The sequence below is a fragment of the Podarcis bocagei genome, assembly GCF_964188305.1.
Source record: "Podarcis bocagei genome assembly, chromosome: W".
NCBI classification, from domain to species: domain Eukaryota; kingdom Metazoa; phylum Chordata; class Lepidosauria; order Squamata; family Lacertidae; genus Podarcis; species Podarcis bocagei.
In genome coordinates this window covers 89,789,881-89,808,253 of record NC_138131.1, presented here as the reverse complement: position 1 = coordinate 89,808,253, position 18,373 = coordinate 89,789,881, and the positions used below count along the sequence as shown (strand labels likewise).

At 41.8% G+C, this 18,373-nt stretch overlaps 1 protein-coding gene and 1 long non-coding RNA gene across 5 annotated transcripts in view; one reads left to right on the top strand and one right to left on the bottom strand.

The window, feature by feature from the left end:
- Positions 1-2,325, top strand: part of LOC308577961 (receptor-type tyrosine-protein phosphatase epsilon-like) — a 32,333-nt gene extending 30,008 nt beyond the window's left edge. For both annotated transcript variants that reach the window (XM_081178294.1, XM_081178293.1), the window contains exon 12: positions 594-2,325. In XM_081178294.1, coding sequence (XP_081034420.1) covers positions 594-668 — 75 coding nt within the window. In that variant the 3' untranslated portion in view covers positions 669-2,325. The remainder of the gene's footprint in view (positions 1-593) is intronic.
- Positions 1-17,975, bottom strand: part of LOC308577963 — a 28,975-nt gene extending 11,000 nt beyond the window's left edge. The window contains exons 1-2 of one of the 3 annotated variants that reach the window (XR_014003790.1): positions 17,898-17,975; positions 13,499-13,559 (exon numbers count right to left, since the gene is read on the bottom strand). This is a non-coding gene — a long non-coding RNA (uncharacterized lncRNA). Of the gene's footprint in view, positions 1-13,498; positions 13,560-16,696; positions 16,750-16,934; positions 17,065-17,897 lie in introns of those variants that run through there. The other 2 variants (XR_014003791.1, XR_014003792.1) reach the window with 2 other exon arrangements.
- Between the last annotated feature and the right edge of the window lie 398 nt (positions 17,976-18,373).

Sequence of the window (18,373 nt, the reverse complement as noted above, 5' to 3'; positions counted from 1 at the left end):
AACAGCTAATAGCAGTGGCAAGATCCAAATATCATTGCATACTTTTGCAATCAAGGAATTACGGCAAGGGTGGCCTCCCTGTATATAATGGGCAGATTAATTAGAGCTGGTTATTTGTGCTCTGCTTGCCTCTCACAGTTGTTTTTAAAAACAATAGCAATAGTCAGGTTTACATATGTGTCCTGGTATCAGAATATAGCCATTTTTAGCTGTCTTTTGATGGCTCCCCTACCCTGAGAGGCAGGCTATAACTAATTAAAATGAAAAAGTAAATGGGAAACTTCTTGATTTGACAGTGACTCCTGATAGGATTTATGTTTTTTTTAAATGCTCCCATTGGGCTCACTGTCCACCTCTCATTCAAAGTCTGCTTTCTCAGTGAACCAACTGTTGTTGTTGTTGTTTTAGTTATATTTTAAAATTAATTATGCTACCACCTGCAAAAAAGAAAGTGTTTTAACAGGATAAGAAATTAAAAATGTTGTCTGTGAGATATGATTATGTTCTAGTTTAGAGTTAAACATGCTTCACTGGAATTGTTATGATTCAGAGAAATTTTCATCAGAGTAAATGTATTCTTCTTCTCTTTTCAGGAACAGTATGAATTCTGCTACAAAGTGGTACAAGATTTCATTGACATATTTTCTGATTATGCCAATTTCAAGTGAAAACTCCTGCCTTATTATTATTAATTTAATCATCTGTACAGAGATTTGTAAATCATGTTAATTTATTTCCATTGACTTTTTAAAAACTCTAAATGTACATACTACCATGTTTGGCTTGCTCGGAATGCCTCCTTAGATGTATAAATTATTCAAGACTTTTACTCTCTGATCCAAAGGAGCATGCGCAGAACTGTTTCAAAAAAAAAACCAAAAAAAACCACCTGAAGAACCTGTTTGATTCCAGAGTCCCACTTTCCTTCCCAAACAGCCAAACAGCAGGATTGCTATTGTTTTGAAATGCTCAACATGTGCAGCTTCAGCACATAAAATAGGGGAGCTGCACATCTAGCACACTTTTGCATGTGGGACACCCCATTCAGCTGGGGATATATGTGCAAAGGCTGTGTCTGTGTATCTAGTTCCCCAAGCTGGATCAAGGTGATCTTTAAGTTTTGCATAACAGATGGCCGTGTACAATATATCACAGTATAAACTATTATAAAAATAGGGCACAATCCAGCCTATGTTAGGCATATTCAATACCCACAGATTTCAGTGGGTGTATTAAGCTTATGCTTAAATTTTTCCCATTGAAGTTAATGGGATTTGGAGTCCAGTTAATGGTCTGGGAGCACTTGATGCTGCAGCACTGCTGAAGCTAAGTGTGCATGGATCTGATCAGCCCCTTGGATGGGAGTCCATCGAAGAACAGGAAATAAATACTTTTAAAATTCATTAATGGGACTTCAAAAATGCTTGGTTTTGGCTGGATCATACCCATATTTTCCCCTGAACATCTATGAAATTCTGACTTTTACTTTTTACTTTTTAACTTTTAGATGACTTATAAAATAACCCGTGTTTATAAAGCAGAGGAATAAGAGTAAATAGGCTGGATCCAAATCCGCGCACATGACAATTATTTCTCTTAGAGCAAGTTCCACACAATGGCCACATGCTACTAGGAAACACTGTGTGAACCCCACTGAAATGAGTGTGGCCACCCAAGAGCATATGCATTTGCTTGCTGCATTCATCTCAGTATTTGCAGAGTATTCTTTTTTCGGTTGTGGCGGTGTTTTGATGCTTTTATGTTCATCAGCACCTTGCTCCACTTGTAAACCTATTGATGCTAATGTGAACTGCTGACTGTGGAAGACACTATTTGAGGTGCTCTAGAAAGTTGGTTAATATTCTACAACTATTAATCTTAACGGTCAATAGCCAGGTTATATCTGTTTGCTTTTTTTTTGTATTTTTAAAGCATTCTTCCTGTTAAGCACAACTCATTCAGTGGATTATATATAATGGTACATGAATCCTCCACAAGCAACTGTCTAAGATTTTGAACCTTAGCAAAAAACATAAAACGTATAATTATTTTTGAAGACAAGATTCTCTAGATAGTTCTGTTATAATTGCAAGCTGTAACTTAGCACCATAATGCAAATACTGAGTTCGTTGAATTCAGTTAAATAATCTTAAAAGATCACCTTAAGTTATTTAACCTGATATAATTTTTAAAAAAGAAATATTAACATAAAGTAACATATTTAATGTAGGTTAATTAATCAATATTTTGAAACTATTTTGTATTTTGAAAAGAAAGAGGTTCTGTTCTTGCTATCACAAAAAGGTATATTGCCAGATAGAAAGCAAATATATACTGTATTTTTCGCTCCATTGGACGCACCGGACCATAGGACGCACAGGACCATAGGAGGGGGAGAACAGGGGGAAAAATTTTTTTCTTGTTCTCCCCCTCTAAAACTAGGTGCGTCCAAGGTACATTCACCAGAGCTTGTGGGGCTGGCGGTGGAGCGAAGCGCTGCTTTTCCCCACCGCCAGCCTCAAAGATCCCTGAAGCCTTTGGAGAGCAGCGCCCCGCTGCCCTGCAGAGGTTTGCGCACAGCCGTCCCCAAGCTAGAGCAGCGAGATGGAGCCCTCCGTCTCACTGTTCTGGCTTGGGAACAGCCTTGCTAGCTTCTGCAGGACAGCGGGGTGAAGGCACCACGCTGCCCTACAGAGGTTTGCGCGCAGCCGTCCCCAAGCTAGAGCAGCGAGATGGAGCCCTCCGTCTCACTGTTCTGGCTTGGGAACAGCCTTGCTAGCTTCTGCAGGACAGCGGGGTGAAGGCACCATGCTGCCCTACAGAGGTTTGCGCGCAGCTGTCCCCAAGCTAGAGCTCCGTCTCGCTGTTCTGGCTTGGGAACAGCCTTGCTAGCTTCTGCAGGACAGCGCGGTGCCCCACTGCCCTACAGAGGTTTGCGCGCAGCCATCCCCCAGCTAGAGCAGCGAGATGGAGCCCTCCGCCTCGCTGTTCTGGCTTGGGAACAGCCTTGCTAGCTTCTGCAGGACAGCGGGGTGAAGGCACCCCGCTGCCCTGGAGAGGTTTGCGCACAGCCATTCCCCAGCTAGAGCAGCGTGACAGAGCCCTCCGCCTCGCTGTTCTGTCTTGGGAACAGCCTTGCTAGCTTCTGCAGGACAGCGGGGTGAAGGCACCACGCTGCCCTACAGAGGTTTGCGCGCAGCCGTCCCCAAGCTAGAGCAGCTAGACAGAGCCCTCCGCCTCGCTGTTCTGTCTTGGGAACAGCCTTGCTAACTTCTGCAGGACAGCGGGGTGAAGGCACCACGCTGCCCTACAGAGGTTTGCGCGCAGCCGTCCCCAAGCTAGAGCAGCGAGACAGAGCCCTCCGTCTCGCTGTTCTGGCTTGGGAACAGCCTTGCTAGCTTCTGCAGGAAAGCGAGGTGAAGGCACCACGCTGCCCTACAGAGGTTTGCGCGCAGCCATCCCCCAGCTAGAGCAGCGAGACAGAGCCCTCCGCCTCGCTGTTCTGTCTTGGGAACAGCCTTGCTAGCTTCTGCAGGACAGCGGGGTGAAGGCACCACGCTGCCCTACAGAGGTTTCGCGCAGCCGTTCCCAAGCTAGAGCAGCGAGACAGAGCCCTCCGTCTCGCTGTTCTGGCTTGGGAACAGCCTTGCTAGCTTCTGCAGGACAGCGGGGTGAAGGCACCACGCTGCCCTACAGAGGTTTGCGCGCAGCCGTCCCCAAGCTAGAGCAGCGAGACAGAGCCCTCCGCCTCGCTGTTCTGTCTTGGGAACAGCCTTGCTAGCTTCTGCAGGACAGCGGGGTGAAGGCACCACGCTGCCCTACAGAGGTTTGCGCGCAGCCGTTCCCAAGCTAGAGCAGCGAGACAGAGCCCTCCGTCTCGCTGTTCTGGCTTGGGAACAGCCTTGCTAGCTTCTGCAGGACAGCGGGGTGAAGGCACCACGCTGCCCTACAGAGGTTTGCGCGCAGCCGTCCCCAAGCTAGAGCAGCGAGACAGAGACCTCCGTCTCGCTGTTCTGGCTTGGGAACAGCCTTGCTAGCTTCTGCAGGACAGCGGGGTGAAGGCACCACGCTGCCCTACAGAGGTTTGCACGCAGCCGTCCCCAAGCTAGAGCAGCGAGACAGAGCCCTCCGCCTCGCTGTTCTGTCTTGGGAACAGCCTTGCTAGCTTCTGCAGGACAGCGGGGTGAAGGCACCACGCTGCCCTACAGAGGTTTGCGCGCAGCCGTTCCCAAGCTAGAGCAGCGAGACAGAGCCCTCCGTCTCGCTGTTCTGGCTTGGGAACAGCCTTGCTAGCTTCTGCAGGACAGCGGGGTGAAGGCACCACGCTGCCCTACAGAGGTTTGCGCGCAGCCGTCCCCAAGCTAGAGCAGCGAGACAGAGACCTCCGTCTCGCTGTTCTGGCTTGGGAACAGCCTTGCTAGCTTCTGCAGGAAAGCGAGGTGAAGGCACCCCGCTGCCCTGGAGAGGTTTGCGCGCAGCCGTCCCCAAGCTAGAGCAGCGAGATGGAGCCCTCCGTCTCGCTGTTCTGTCTTGGGAACAGCCTTGCTAGCTTCTGCAGGACAGCGAGGTGAAGGCACCCCGCTGCCCTACAGAGGTTTGCGCGCAGCCGTCCCCAAGCTAGAGCAGCGAGATGGAGCCCTCCGTCTCGCTGTTCTGGCTTGGGAACAGCCTTGCTAGCTTCTGCAGGACAGCGAGGTGAAGGCACCCCGCTGCCCTACAGAGGTTTGCGCACAGCAATCCCCAAGCTAGAGCAGCGAGACGGAGCGCTCCGCAGTGCTCCGTCTTCCTGTTCTGGCTTTGGGCTTAGCGGCGCAGCCTGCATTCGCTCTATAGGACGCACACACATTTCCCCTTAATTTTTGGAGGGGAAAATGTGCGTCTTATAGAACGAAAAATACGGTAAAGGAAAACATATACTTTCAATTTAAAACAATCTAGCTTAAGATAGTTATGGCTAAGCACTACTGAAAGCAACACAACTTCAGTAATTACATAGTGGCAAACTTGCTTCACTGGTGTCAGTGGAGTATAGTCATGACAAATCTTTAGCTGAATCAGGGAATAGCATCTACTGAAGTCAAGACATTTACTTCCAAGTCCTTAGAATACTGGTGTTAGTGTTCAATTAAGGACACAGATAAATACACTTGTGCTCCTTTAGTGTTGGTGGTACTTAATGGGAATGAACAGTGTCCTGAATTGTGTTCCTACAAATGGTGTGGTACTCAATGCCAGTATGCTTTCAGACCTCCTATATGACCTATTATTTCACAATTTTCTTCCTTATTGTAAGTATACAGAACTATCCCAGGAGTGTAGCCAATGAAGTATGGACATGTAGGAGTGCCCACAAAATTTGGGTTTGGGCTGTTGGTGCACAACTGACCATTTACTGTTAGGGCACAAAACCCATTTGTTTTGAACTGACTTGTATGATGGGTTGCTTCCTAGGGTTTTTACTTTAATGGCTGTGACTATATATAAAGCCCCATGTGGCAATGTCATCGTCTGGACAAAACTAGCTTTGGAGAAAAATGACAAAACACACAGTACATTTTATATCTATTGCTCCCATCTTTTTAGAAGGCATAAATTAAAGAGCACAAGTACAAAAGAATAATTTGTATATAAATGTCTAATATGCAATAGTTTGGGCTTGTTCATTGGTGGTTTTTTTAATACAACAAGGAAAGCCTTATTGACAACTATGTAGACTTTAACCTGGTCATTACATTTCAGCTCCTGCATTATTTTAATCTATGTTCATTTTAATACACGACTGGAAGAAAGGTGGATACTTTTAGCAATTCAGAGGATTGCAAGGTGTCCACATGAGTCTTTTACTTACCGACTTTTAATTGAAAACAGTTCAGGTTAGTCTATAAGCACACTGTTTTTAAAGCACTGCCATTTTATTGCTTGTGTCTTCCCAGTAATGCACTTCTGTAAATCTATATGTATATGTACAGTTGTTATGCACTTAATGAATAGAATTTATTGTAAGAGGTGATTGATGTTAAGCTCTCTAAGCCCCAAAGCAAACACCATTATTTGGTTAAGAGTTGAATGTAAAATAAGCTTTCTATCATAATAAGTTTGGAAATCCAAACTCCAAAATGTGAGGAATGAACAGTCCAATACACTATGGACCCAAATCTGTGAGCACATTAACAGATGAAGATAGGTTTTTTAAAACCACTGTTTCTACCCACCAGTTTAGAAGCTGCTTCCGACAGCCTTAAGAGTGTCAGACGCTTTCTAATGCAGTACAAATTGTGTGGAAACTGCTGTTTTCAAAATACTGGGGTTTTGACAAAACCATAATCATATTCTTCCTAATATCTCTATTTTTGTTACAATAGAGACATGTGCTAGTCCTGGTATTGAGTTTTTGACTACTGGATATTAGTAACACCTTTAGGTCCTGGTGAATATGTCCCCTCGGTTTTCTTGGCTCCTTGATGAATGGCCTCTCTGCACTTAGCCAAAGTATCTTATTTAGCTTGATAACACAAAAATAGTCTTTACAGTTACCAATTTAGTCTCCGTCTTCTAATTTCCCACTTCCTAGCTTTCAGTAAACCTAGAATAGCATAGGTAGCTGCTGTTCCCTCATCCATGACACTGGAATTCCTTGCTTCTCTTAGTATCAGTCCAGTACCCCTTCCTTGACCTCTGACCAGCATCCATAGCTGTAACTGTGAAATCTGCTTAAGGGAAAGCATTGCAGTTGTTCCTTTTTAAATTATCCAAACAAAGTCATTTTCAGATGTAGAGAAAAATCCTGCCTTGGTGGAAGGAAGTAATTATTAGATAATATTTCTAATAGCATCCAGAACTCTCTTAATTTGTTGCTTGTTCTGTAAAGCAATATTTAAAAACGTAAGATGTGGACCAGAAATGCACATAGCGGAATCCATTAATGAAGTAGGGATGTTTTAACTTTTCTTATATTTACCCAAGTGAAGCCAGAATACTTGGGGTGAGGCTCATTTTGGTAATACTAATATGAGTGCACTTAAAATGGAGCAGCTTTCCTCCCCCAATGTGGAATAATTTCTATACTCAACAGTTTCAGATAATTCCGTGGGATTAAATTCTCTGAAGTAATCTGAAGCACAAAACCTTCTCTGTGGCTTTGTTGGATTCCCTTCAGACAATCTAGTTCTACTAGGTTCTCCCATTTGGTGATGACAAGACTTGCCACAGTTGAGGAAATACTGTGCTAAACCCAGCCAAATCACTTTTAATCACAACTAATCTGTTTTATGAGGTTGGTGAATTGCAACTTTAGAAAGCTTGTTTTTCACTTCAAGGTGTTTAGTCAAATAAGACTGTGATACTTCGTACAATGGTATAACAAACATATTTATGGGTTTCCACACTTAATTTTTTTTACATTGCATGAGATTGCATTAATAAATGCCAAACAGTGATTAGAAATTTATATGTTCTGATCTGCATATCTAGTCACTATGTGACTCAACTTATTGTCTTGTGTGACAGTGGACATTGATTGCCAAAGCTCTTAAGTACATGCTTAACTCAGAAACAGTGCACAAATAGTAATATTGTTAAAGCAGTTTATTTCGAAGTATGTTTCTAGAAACTCGGGGTTCCTTATCAATTTATCAGGGAGTCAACAATAGCCCTATTTGTGTGTTAAAACCCTCATGCGATTTTACTTGCGTAAGGAGAGGGCAGGGGCGTGTCAGCTCCCCAACTTTACCCTCCACGAGGCTGGATGTCTACTATATGCATGTAGATCCAGTGTGATTTAGAACCTTGCACAATCAGCATCATGTGGAGAGCTAACACTAATGCAGCAGCATCCTGGCTACAGATCTTTGCCCTCCAATGCATGGAGGGAGCAGGCCAGCACTCCCTTTATTGCATCTGCTTTTTAATGCCTTGCAAGGACTAACAACAAGATAAAGAACTGTAACTTAGCTAACCAAAAGGCATCTTATCATTTGTTACTGATACTTTCCTGGAAAGTATAGCAGCAGAGGAGACATGTCCTTTGCAGGCCTGGCACCAGGGATTAGTAAAATCTGCAGGGCCCCCTCTAATAGTTTATATACATAAATTTGCTTTAAAAACAAACAAGAGCAGTGCGCACACAGGCATGCAAATAGTTAATGTGGGGGGGGGGGAAATGCAGCTGTGTGGGGAAAGGAAGGCTCTGGTCTTGACCTTCTGTTGCCTGTATGACAGCCAAGGTCATACTATTCTATACCGTACTTGGATTCCTTGCTCCCCTGATTGCCACAGGATTTGCAGAGCCCACAATCAGCCACAACGTTCAGGATTAACTCCTCCTTGGCACTGTTGCAGAAGTTGGGAGAGCCTAAGCTCACAGTTTGCCTGGTCTCCCATGTTACCAGTAGTGGATGCTGTATCAGGCAGAGCAGGCTCCGTGCTCCCAACTCATCTGCTGTTAGAGCCAGCCCATCCGCACGCCCCATTTAGTCAGCCAGCTAGCCCTCTGCATGGAGCTTAGGAGCAAAAGAAGATATTGGAGGGAGCCCTGCTCATGCATTCAAAAGAACACCTGAGCTTGAAACAATCCAGGAGTGTGTGCACCAGCCCCGCCTCCAGTATCCTCATGTGTGCCATCTCCACTCTCTCCTCTCCTGAGGTTTGAGCAGAAATATCTGCAGCAATATTCTAGCTGCATTCAGAAATTCCCTGCAGACCTTTGTGCTCAGAGCTCAAAAGGTTGGGAGTAGGAAGCATGCAGAGGGTTACTGGGGGAAAGGGCAGCACTGCATCCCTGTGACCCTACGCAATTTGAACTCTCATGCACTCTTTTGAATGCATGAAGTATGTACTCTCTTGTATTTGATGTGGATGTGTATCTCTGCGTGTTCAGGCCTCCTGCTGTCTCTTGCATGGGGTCCAAAGAATCCTGGAAACAGCCCTGGTGCTGTGGGACATACATGCTCTGTATAGAGGCCAGCTAGTCTCACTACGCAAATTTAAGAGGGTGACACAATGCACTCCAGAATTCCCTGCAACACACAACATAGTTCTTGGCAGACAACTCAGTGTGGAAAGCATTTCTTGATGCAAGCAAGTTTTGAAATCTTGTACTAAGTAAGATACTTAATGGCTTGGGTTAATCAGGCCCAACAGAAGAATGCCTGCTGTATTGATTAGTGTTTTGAAAATGACTTTTATGAATTGGTTTTTAAAGGAATTTGAACATCTTTGTTTCCAGCATTTGAAAATGTTTTCATTACGCAGTATCATTTTTAGTATGTTGCTACTGAACCTTATTCTGTATATGCAAAACTATATTTAATTTATGTCAAGATCTTTATAATATATGTATGTATTATACAGTGATATTTTCTTTTATTACATTTATAATTTGATCTTGCTGTATTTATAATGCCAGTGAATGTTGCTGAATTATTTGTATATGCAAATCGCAAGATCTAATAATTCTGATGCAAGAACAAGGTTTCATTTTTATTTTCAGGCTGCATTTCTTTCTTTAAATCTCTTAATTTCATTCCTCTACTATTTGCTCGTTTAAACTAAATACAGCAATGGTGCAAAGGACATAAAATCCCTTACTTAAATTACTTCCCAGAACTTTAAAAACTCTAGCTATTTGACTCAGAGCACTGTTCTGACAAAAAAAAAAGTTAAAAATGAAGCATTATACATATAACATTAATTTGCAACAGCAATTTATCTTCTCAACCAGAACACGCTTATTTATTCTAAGTAATCTGAATAAAAGTAATCATTATTCTCAGTTGTTCCAATGGATTATACAAAAGTAAATGTAATCTTCCTAGGCAGTACATTTTGGTCTACTTGAAACAAATATAGCCATGGCAGGCATTTTAGACCTTGTCTACACATGCATCAAAACGGATTTGGGAGGGTTAGACTGGACTGCAGGAGCAGAAACATGGTGGTGATGGGGAATGGCATAAAAAGGACATGGTGCACTTTTGTGTGTGCCAAGAGAGATGGTTCTGTTGCATATTTTAGATTTCTGAAAGAGAATGATACGTTTATGTTAAAACATCTTTCCTTTGAAGGAAGTACAAAAGGAATCCAGCAGTGTCTGGACAGTATGTCCTCTCCCTTTCTCCTCTCTGGTGCTGCCTGTGTTACAGGCAGTGTTCCACTTCAGACTGCAAATAGGTGGTCACATTTATAATGCTCCCCTATGTGCAAAACTCCTTCATGAGTAGAAAACAACTGGGAACAAGCTGTTCTAGAACCATTCTTCCTGGTAATGCTGCTTTTACTCGCAGGGTGTTTTAATATGCTGGAGCATTCAAATCTGGGGTGTCCATGGATAGTTTAACATGGTTGCATCCTGTCTCCTTCCTCAGCATTCTTTCTACACTCATATTGCTTTATGTGGAGACCATATCCTAGTTTGCTTCAGTCACTGCTCTGGATTTAGTAGGGTACTATTTTCTATAATTCAAAGGCACACACCACTGATATCTCAGCTATGTGGACAATATTGTATCCTGATTAGATATAATCTAATTAGACTGGATTTCATTGGAGCATAAAACTGGACAGAACCATTTATTTGGGCTAACGATTTCTTTACTCATATCAAAACCATTCTATGGTATTTGTATTTACCAAATGTTCCTAAATGTCCTGCCTTGAGGCGATCCACAGTTGTCCAATGTTACTTTCACTAATAGGATCCTGCTGTAAGATCTTCACCCAAGAAGTTCCAGAAATTGTTACACTGCAGATTACCTTCATCATGCTTTTAGTTGGTAGAACCCTGTTTGCTGGGGAGGTTTTCTGATGGGAGGTAGATAGCTACTCATAGCCATTGTAAAAGAGTGTCTGAATTCTATGAAAACACACAGACACACACAAAGTCACAAAGTTACAATTTTCAATTACATCCCTGTTGTGAAATTAACATATAGCAGCTATCAATCAGAGCCTATTGCTTGTAGTTCTTGAAGAATCAACTATTTTAGAAGATTTATTTTTTAAAAAAATTAAAAATCCTTTCAGTCACCAAGCAGTAGATAACTGCATGGTGTCTCACATAACTGAAATCCAGATCTGCCATCACCATGAGAAAACTACTTGTGAATTTCCATGAGCAAGTTCTTCATTTCTGACAGTTCCTTGTTTAATTCTTGGTAACCTAATTCCACAGACTATGGAAAAAAGCTTATAAAATTGACTACATGGGATGTCAGTGCTTGAAAGAATTTAAAATGTTTCCAATCTATTTTGGCCCTGTTGAGATCTCGTTTTTAGAAGTCTGATTCTGAATATTGAAAACCTGTAAATTGGTAGATTCTTTAATTATCCAGTCTAGCATACATCTATTCACTTTGCCAGAACATGTGTAAACAAAGACCACTGTAGCTGGATTATAAGTGACTTTCTCGGGATCATTCCCAGAATTTCTTACTACCCAGGCTATATAGTTTTATTTGAAACTGCAGTGGCAGACCTCATGAGATTTGTAGTCTGTTTTCTGAACATCCTCTATGGCTTTGATAATAGTGTATTTAAAAAGAATACATTAGTAAAAGTAATATTCTATATTATATTTGATCTAATAAAACACAGAACTCTTGTGGGAGAAGGGCAGTTGAAAGAAAAAAATCTCGACAATTTGTTACCATTTTTTATATCAAATAAAATATCTTGATGTTTTGGAGTTCTGTTTCCCCAGGTAATTTGCTACACTTTGCACTTTTATCATCTAAAAGATAGATAGATTAATTATTTGAAAGGACTTTAAATCTGAATTTAATATGAGCTTCTTATAAAGCATATTCATAAATGCATGCAAGAATCATGTCTCTGAGCTTTTGATTTGTGTCTTACAAATAGAAATAAAAAATACTTTTGATGCAGTTTTTATGAAATAGTTACTGATAAACCATACCTTCCTCAAATACTGGCATTCAGATTACACTATCTAGATATCTAGAATGAAAAAAATAAATGGCTATAGCTTATGCCAGTAACTGTCCTTAGCTAGAAAATAAAATGTGCAGACCCATCTTTCTCAAAAATGAAAACACATAGAGTTCTAAATAAAATAAAATAAGATTAGACCAACTCCCATCTAGTCCAGCATCCTGTACTCATAGTGGACAACCAACTATGGTTTCATGTGGGAAGTCTTTGAGAAGGACAGGAGCACAACAGCAGTGTCTCCCAGCAACTGATATGTAGAAGCATACTGCTTTTGACAGTGGAAGTAATACAGTCATGATAGCTCTTATTCCATACATTTGTCCAGTGTCCTTTTCAAGCTATCCAAGTTGATGGCCAACACTACATCTTGCAATCATGAATTCCATAGTCTAAGCACGTGCTGTGTGACATAGTTCCTTTTGTCGGTCCTGAATCTTTCAGCATTCTAGTTTGGTGGATGGCCCACGTTCTAGTACATGTGAGAAGGATAGACACGTCTCTCTAACCGAGGGGTAGTCAACCTTTTTATAACTACCGCCCACTAATGCATCTTTCTTGATGGTAAAATTTCCTTACCACCCACCAGTGCTTGATGGAAGGAGGATTCAGCTTGTGCCATAGAACCCCTACCGCCCACCTAGAATTCGGAAATGCTCACTAGTGGGCGGTGGGGACCAGGTTGAAAACCCCTGCTCTTACCAGTTTCTGCACACCATGCATAATTTTATACAACTCTATCATGCTCCACCATACCTTTTTCTGAACTAAAAAGTTCCAAATGTTGTAATCTTGTTCCAGCTCTCTGATCATTTTGGTTAGCTCCTCCCTTTTCCACCTCAACAATATCCTTTTCCAGCTCAACACAGTATTCCAGTGCTGTCACCATACATTATTGGACCTGTATCTTCCTGGTAGCAGACAACAGGACCATGAGACAGGTGTAAAATACTCAAGCAAGAGTTTTATTTACAACCTTACAAACACAAAGCATGTGGGTGTTCTCTTTTGCAGGCTAATGCAAACTGCAACTTCTCCTTTTGTACCCATCACCAGCTGTACCTAATCAGTCTAGAAAACCACACCATGAACTCACAGAAACAGTTCTTAAAGTTACAACAATCTTTTCTGTTTCTTTGCAGAATGACTCCTACCATAGATTTGTGTAACAGCATTAGGATATTGACAGTTTTATTTTCAAACCCTGTCCTGATGAATCCTAATTTTCATACCTGCCACACACTGACTCAACATTTTCATTAAGCTAAGATCTCGTTCCTCATAAGTCACTGCCATTTCAGACCCCATAAATGCATATATGAAAAGTTAGAACTCCCCCTGCAATGTACATCACTTTAGAATTGTTTGCATTTATTGCACTGGCCATTTTAATTCCCACTATCCCAGTCTGGATAGATCCTCTTGTAGCTAATTTGCAAATCCATTTTTCTTCTTACAAACCTGAACAATTTGGTGTCAACAGCAAATCTGGTGACCTCACTGCTCACCCCTAACCCCAGGTTATTTATGAACAAGTTCAAAAGTGGAGTCTTACCAAGAATCTTGGGGGACTTGGCTTTCTACATCTCTCCATTGGGAGAACTGTCCATTTATTCCTGAGAAGGGAAGGTGACCTTCATTACTTCATGAAAAGCAGCGAAACTTCAAACACTCAGGGGACTCTTCTGAGAAGCTTTTCTTGGTCACTTCTCCCTGTTCTTTAACCAGTTACTGATCCATAAGAGGACTGCCTCCATAGCTGGTCTCCATTTTATTTCACCTCTTTTTATTGTTGGTTTTAATGTTTTTGGTAATTTGCTCCTCAAATTCTTTTTTAAATCCCTTATTGTTTGCAACCCCCCCCCCCAAGGGCTGTGCTCCCTTTGCCAAATGAGAACAAAAAATAAGTATTTTTTCTGAATGAAGCCTTCTCCAATAGCTTCTCTGACTTTCCTCATTAACCACCCTGGCATTAGTGGTATCTCTCCTTATAAACTTGGTTCACTTATCTGTAAGTCGTAACATACTGGTAAAAAATCCTGAATGTGTGCTAAAGGCTTGGTGTCTTTCTTTTTTTATTACAGTAAAACTATAGTGAAGTTACTTTGCAGCATTATTTCTGCAGAAAATCCTTTCTTTTGAGTGCACTCCTATGCAGCAAGCCTTGGCATGTACCTCATTCTCGAGATACTGAAAATATGTGAAAATATAATTCAGATAATTACAATTGTATGGTCAAAATGATTTGTTCCTACATGCTGGAGTGGTCGGACTAGGATCTGGGAGACCAGGGCTGGTATCCCCACTCAGCCATGAAGCTCACAAAGTGACCTTGGGCCAGTCACTGCCTCTCAGTAAAACTTACTACATAGGGTAGCTGTGGGTATTAAATGAGGAGGAGGAGAACCATGTATGTCAACTTGAGCTCCATGGAGAAAGAGATGGAATAGAAATGCAATAAATAAAATAAAATATCCTATTGTGATGTCCCTTATAACTGGCTCAAAGGTGCAACTTCCAAAAGCATGTTAAAGAGCAACTCTACCATGATAAAATGATGTACATTGTCAGCTATTTACTCAATTACTGTACACCCTTGCACATGACACAGTAGTAATTCCAGAATGGTGTATTTGTATAACTGGGACTGAAAAGTTATACTATTTTGAAAATAACTAGGTTTTACTAAGTTGACCACTCAAACTTTACATATTGTAATCTAATGGCAAATTGACACTGCAATCCTAACCATGTTTCGTCAGAGGTTAGTCCAATGGGAACTGGATTCAGTGGGGCTTAGCTTACTCTCAAGTAAATGGGGTCAGGATGGCCTAAGCTGGATCGTGCCAGTAGCTTTGCCACTTCAGAGTAATTTAATTCCAAAGTGAAGCTAACATTAACAAAGCTGTTTACACTGAACTACAACACATTTGAAGTGACTAAACATCATAGCCACATGAAAACAGCAAATGAGGCAAACTATAAAAATTACAAAAGCAAAGCACAAATGTCAAGAGATTTTGCTTTTTGAAAGATCTAAATATTAAAATGTTATGCCCTGCAGCAGAAAAGAAAGTATGACCTTGCTGAGCCTTTGCTTCCTTTGTGTATATATTCTGCTCACAAAAACTTTATTAACTTGATACTAGACCATATATTCTACAAAGGCAAACTACTGGAAGTAAGTTAATATGCAGCATATAAATTGCAACGTATATGCTATTAATTTTCAGTATCAACTACTTTTACACAAAAATATATATAATTCACACATATATCACCTCCTTACTAAATCATCAATATACAAACACCCAGAGGTGTACACAGGGTCCCTTGTGCCCTCCCCTGAAAAAAATAGCCTTATCGCAATACCACATTAGAAATTACTAGATTTCACATGACTCAAGTACTCAAAATGTCTGGAGTGAGGGTGAGGCGAGGCGAGGCAAGGAAGTTCCTTATAAGTCCTGTGGGGTTCAGTGGGGTTTACTCCCAGGTACCCTTAATTAAATATGCAGAAAAAATTAGCATACGGCACGTGGGAGGGAAAACAGCACTTCTGCAGACCATGCATACAGTTTCTGTGTAACAAGTGTACAATATTATACATTACTGGCCATGGGTGGAGTATCCTGTTTTCTCTCCTCAACACTCAAAGACATTTAGGTGTACACATACACTGTACATACTCATTTTGTTTCATTCATGTGTACAGAGTTTAGAATCTATAACTATCTCAATCACCTTTTAAATTTTAAAGCAGTTTTCCTCATCTGCTTTTGATTTTCACTTTTCCACTTTTTTGAATCTGATGACATAATGGAAAGTGGAAGTGGAAGCAGCTCAGACAAGACTAATGTAAGACGATACAGATATGAAATCAAAATGACTGCAGGTTTTATTCAGATTGAGGTTGGGGAGAAACCCTCCTCCAGGAAGCCTAATTGGGAGGGAGGATTGGTTTCTCTGTATATAATATAAATGTAAGAACGTTATCAAACAGCCCCCACTGGAGGCTTGCAGTGCCACATCACAAACCTGGATTTGAATGAAGTCAGGGCAGTATAGAGGAGCAAATGTGAAGGCAAGCTGCACAACAGCAGCATGGGAGTGAGGAAGGGAGGCACACTGAGAGGCAGAAAGCAGTGGTTTAAAGTTGTGGAAGTTTGAGTAAAGCAGAGATGGAGAAAATTGGGAAGAAAATGGTAACTTTCAACACCAGCAGAAATTTTAGTAAATTAGGGGTGGAAGGTTTAAAGCAGCCACTCCCCTCCACCCCTTTCAGTGTTTTCTCCCTTCTTGTTATCCTGAAACTTATCCCTTTTGCATTCCTCAGCTGTCTCATTTGAGAGAGATAAAGGATGTGGAGTCCTCAAATATTCTATAGTATTTTTTTGCAATGTATTTCACTCCTGGTTCTGCATGAAGTTCCAGATTTGATGTAGCAACTTAGAACAGATATTTTATTAGCAAGCACCCAAAATATACACAACATCCATCAACTGAGTCATCAACCTTCTCAAACTCAACAACCTAACTCACAAAATTCTGCTCATATTAAAAAAAGAAATGTGATGAAATTAGAACAGCCAGCCCAAAGGTTCAAGAGGCCCTACTCCTTGGACCAGAAACTAAGAAACAAAAATCTTTGCATTAAGACTCTTTTGAGATGGACATTTCTTCTATTTTGGTGGAAAGCGTACGAGTATGCTATTTATAAAATACTTTTTCTTTCAGCACCACTTTCACTTACTGCATCAGAAGGAGCTTCCCAATTTAGATAAATATTGAAACTAAGTAACAAAGGAGTCCACTTCCCATTCACTTCCCATTCATATATTGTCCAGGGAAACAAGAGGCTACTTTGTAAAAGAAAAAGAAAAGAAAACAGAAAAGAAAAAGTCAAACCAGCACACAAAGGCACAGGAAAATACTGTAATTATATTAAGCACCGGTATTTGATGGTAGCAGGAAGGATTATATATCTATACCTTTAGAAATTCAGAAGACTCCCATGCATCCCCTGTTGCATAAATGTAGAAAGCATTTCTTTATAAATGTAGAATGTATTTATACGTACTCTTCTTTCTGAGCTAAAATTTCAAATATTTGAAATAAACCAGGTATGTTTTAGACGTATCTCTTTGTAAGTAAAAGTAGCTAATTTTTTCTGACGTGTCGTTTACGTATGATTGAAAAGCTGCAGGAGTTCACCATGGAGTTCACCACTGCAGCGATCTTGCACAAAAAAAATGCGGGGAGGCACGGACGCGGGGGTGAAGATGCGAACAAGTGTACAGTGGGACTGCATAGGAGAAAGGGTTTTTCAGAAATGGGAGTTGGGATGGTGAAAAGCAAGCTTTAGCAGTTGCATGGGCTTGGGACGGGCTGCGTACAAAAGAGATGCTAAACTGGAGAACTTGAGGGTTACTTGTGTGGAACTGCAATTGTCAAATCCTGTATCATAGGATCCAACTCCTAGGGACCGAGGGGTCTTCTCCCCCCGTAAAACATTTGACGGCTGTCCCCCCCCCCCAGTTGATGGGCATGTGCGTGCCCGCGTCATGTGCTGAGCGGGGCTTGCTTGGCCCCCCAATATTTCAGTCAAGTTGCCACACCCCTGTCATGTGTAGTCACGTGGGTGCCCCCCATCCTCCATTAATTTAGGGGGCGTGTCTGCCTTGGCAAGTTTTTCCATTTTCAAAAAAAGAAAATAGGGTAGGGGGAATAATAATAATAATAATAATAATAATAATAATAATACCGTAATAATGTATTACTTATACCCCGCCCATCTGGCTGGGTTTCCCCAGCCACTCTGGGCGGCTTCCAACAAAACACTAAAATTTCTTTTTCTTAAAATTCAATCATTGTACTTGGAAGTTCTTCAGCTACTTCATAAGCACTCAAAGTTGTCATTATATCCCCCCTGTTGTGCTATTTTTAAGCAGCACCTCAGAACAGAGGAGGAACGGCACCCTCATAAGCACGCCCATTGAGAAGACTTGAGTTCAGAGGCGCTTACTCGCAGGTAAGCGGCATTACGGCTGTCGTTGCGCCATATTTATGCTTCCGCAGAAACCATTCGGAAGTAGTCCCCACGCAGCCCGCTCCCCCCCGCCCCCCAGAAAGCTCATTTCAGTGTGGGAGTGGTGGTGGGGTAAGGAACATTCTTATATTTTATCGGTCTTCCAGGGCAGGGGACAACTAAGTTAAAAGAAAAGGCGGCAAAGTTTTGCGTGGCGGAGAGATACAGACCTGGAGTGAGGAGAGTTTTACGTCGGAGTTACGGACGTGACGACGTCAGAGCGGGGATTTCAATTAAGTGGGGAGTTAGGCGCTCGCGCGCACGCGGGTTTGTTACTCGGTTTGGACTGTTAGGGGGGAGAGAAGGGGAGAGCGAGAGGGTCCTGCGTATCCTCGTTGGCGG